Source organism: Gavialis gangeticus, unplaced genomic scaffold (assembly GCF_001723915.1).
Source record: "Gavialis gangeticus isolate Ggan-Ray unplaced genomic scaffold, GavGan_comp1, whole genome shotgun sequence".
Taxonomy (NCBI): domain Eukaryota; kingdom Metazoa; phylum Chordata; order Crocodylia; family Gavialidae; genus Gavialis; species Gavialis gangeticus.
Genome location: NW_017729031.1, coordinates 104,599,688 through 104,601,329, shown reverse-complemented (window position 1 = coordinate 104,601,329; position 1,642 = coordinate 104,599,688). Strand labels below are relative to the sequence as shown.

General features: G+C 41.5%; 1 protein-coding gene across 2 annotated transcripts in view; it reads right to left on the bottom strand.

Annotated features, from left to right (window-relative positions):
- Positions 1 to 1,642, bottom strand: part of RAPH1 (Ras association (RalGDS/AF-6) and pleckstrin homology domains 1) — a 152,624-nt gene that overhangs the window by 78,984 nt on the left and 71,998 nt on the right. For both annotated transcript variants that reach the window (XM_019523488.1, XM_019523486.1), the window contains one exon: positions 1,260 to 1,419. In XM_019523488.1, coding sequence (XP_019379033.1) covers positions 1,260 to 1,419 — 160 coding nt within the window. The remainder of the gene's footprint in view (positions 1 to 1,259; positions 1,420 to 1,642) is intronic.

Sequence of the window (1,642 nt, the reverse complement as noted above, 5' to 3'; positions counted from 1 at the left end):
TGATAAAAACCTCCAAGGATGGAGATTTCAAGACCCGGCTAGACAAAGCTTTGGTTGCGATGATCTAGTTGGGGATGGTTCTGCCTTGAGTAGGGGGTTGGATCAGATGACCTCCTGCATTCCCTTCCAACCCTAATTTTCTATGAAAATGGGACTGACACTTACATTCAGAAGACTACAGTTGTTCATCAACAAGCCCTTAATGAGCAGTCCCCAGCTCCAGTAATTCAGATTCACAGTGAGACTCTGGAGAACACTTGACTATTTCCTGTACTTTGGAAGCCATCTCTCACAGAAGGCTGATATAGATGAAAAAATCCAACATTGCCTTAAAAATGCAAGTCCAGCCTTCAGACACCTGAGGAAACGGGTATTTGAAGGTCGTGATATCAGATCCAAAACCAAGCTCATGGTTTATCACCTTACTGTAAAGAGCTGAGATGTGGACAACGTACAGGAGATACCAAATTGCTGGAGAAGCACCTTCTACGCTGCCTGAGGGAGATTCTTGGAATCCAGCAGGAAGAGAGATGCACCAAAATTAATGTCCTCTCACAAGCCAACACCATGAGCCTGAAGGCAATGATCATCCAACATAAACTTTGCTAGGCCAGCCACATCATCTGGATTTCTGACTCTGGACTCCAAGGCAAGTTTTATTTTCTCAGCTCAGTCAAGGGGTATGCTCAAGAGGAGGACAGAGAAAGCGCTTCAAAGGCATGCTCAAGGCCAACTTGAAAAAAATGCACCACTAACATTCACTCATGGGAGACTAATCGCCCAGGAGCACCCCAAATGGAGAAAGTCTGCTGCACAGATCTCAATATTTTGAAACCTTACAAAGAGAACAGGAGACAGAAAAGCAGAAGCAGCAGAAATGGTGTGTGGCAGACCGAATCAAGAATCCAGAGGCACCCACCTCGCACGGAAACATGGGCCCAAGCTGCAACAGAGTTTGTTGATCCCATGTTGGCCTTGTCAGCCATTTTTGGACCCACTGATAAGCAATAATGAACAACAATCACCCTTGACTGCAAGGGATTGCTGCTGGTAGTGAGCCCTTCGTGCAAAGACACAGCAAAGTGCAGAACTAAAACCTGAATATTAACCAAAAATATTAAAATGATTAAATGTAATCCCTTGTAGAGAATGATGAAAAAAATTAAACTAATCTAAAGAGCCACTGAGAACTACCAGGTCAAGTAGTAACACTACTAAGAAAACAAGTAGGAATCAACATTACTAATAGGCTTACTAACCCATTTGTAATTCAGAGATGGTTTCTACCAGTGACCAGTCCAAGCTGTAACCACAGTGGGATTTATCCATCAGATTGTCCAACACTTGTCTCACTGTCTGCCTCTCATCTACCATCATTGTTTTGGAGCTGTCATCAGACATATGGACTCTGATCACCAGCTATAAGCAGAAAAAGAAAAGCGATTAATTTCACATACTCCTTACTGACCCTAGATTACAAGAATAAAATTAAACTTATGTTAACATGTATATGATGTAATCCAAATAATTTCCCCCCCTAAAATATAAATATCAAGATTCTCACTTCAAAGCACATTTATCAGAAGACCATTTCCCTTTGCATTCTGTAAAAGTTATATTCCACTTTTTTTTTTTTTTTTTT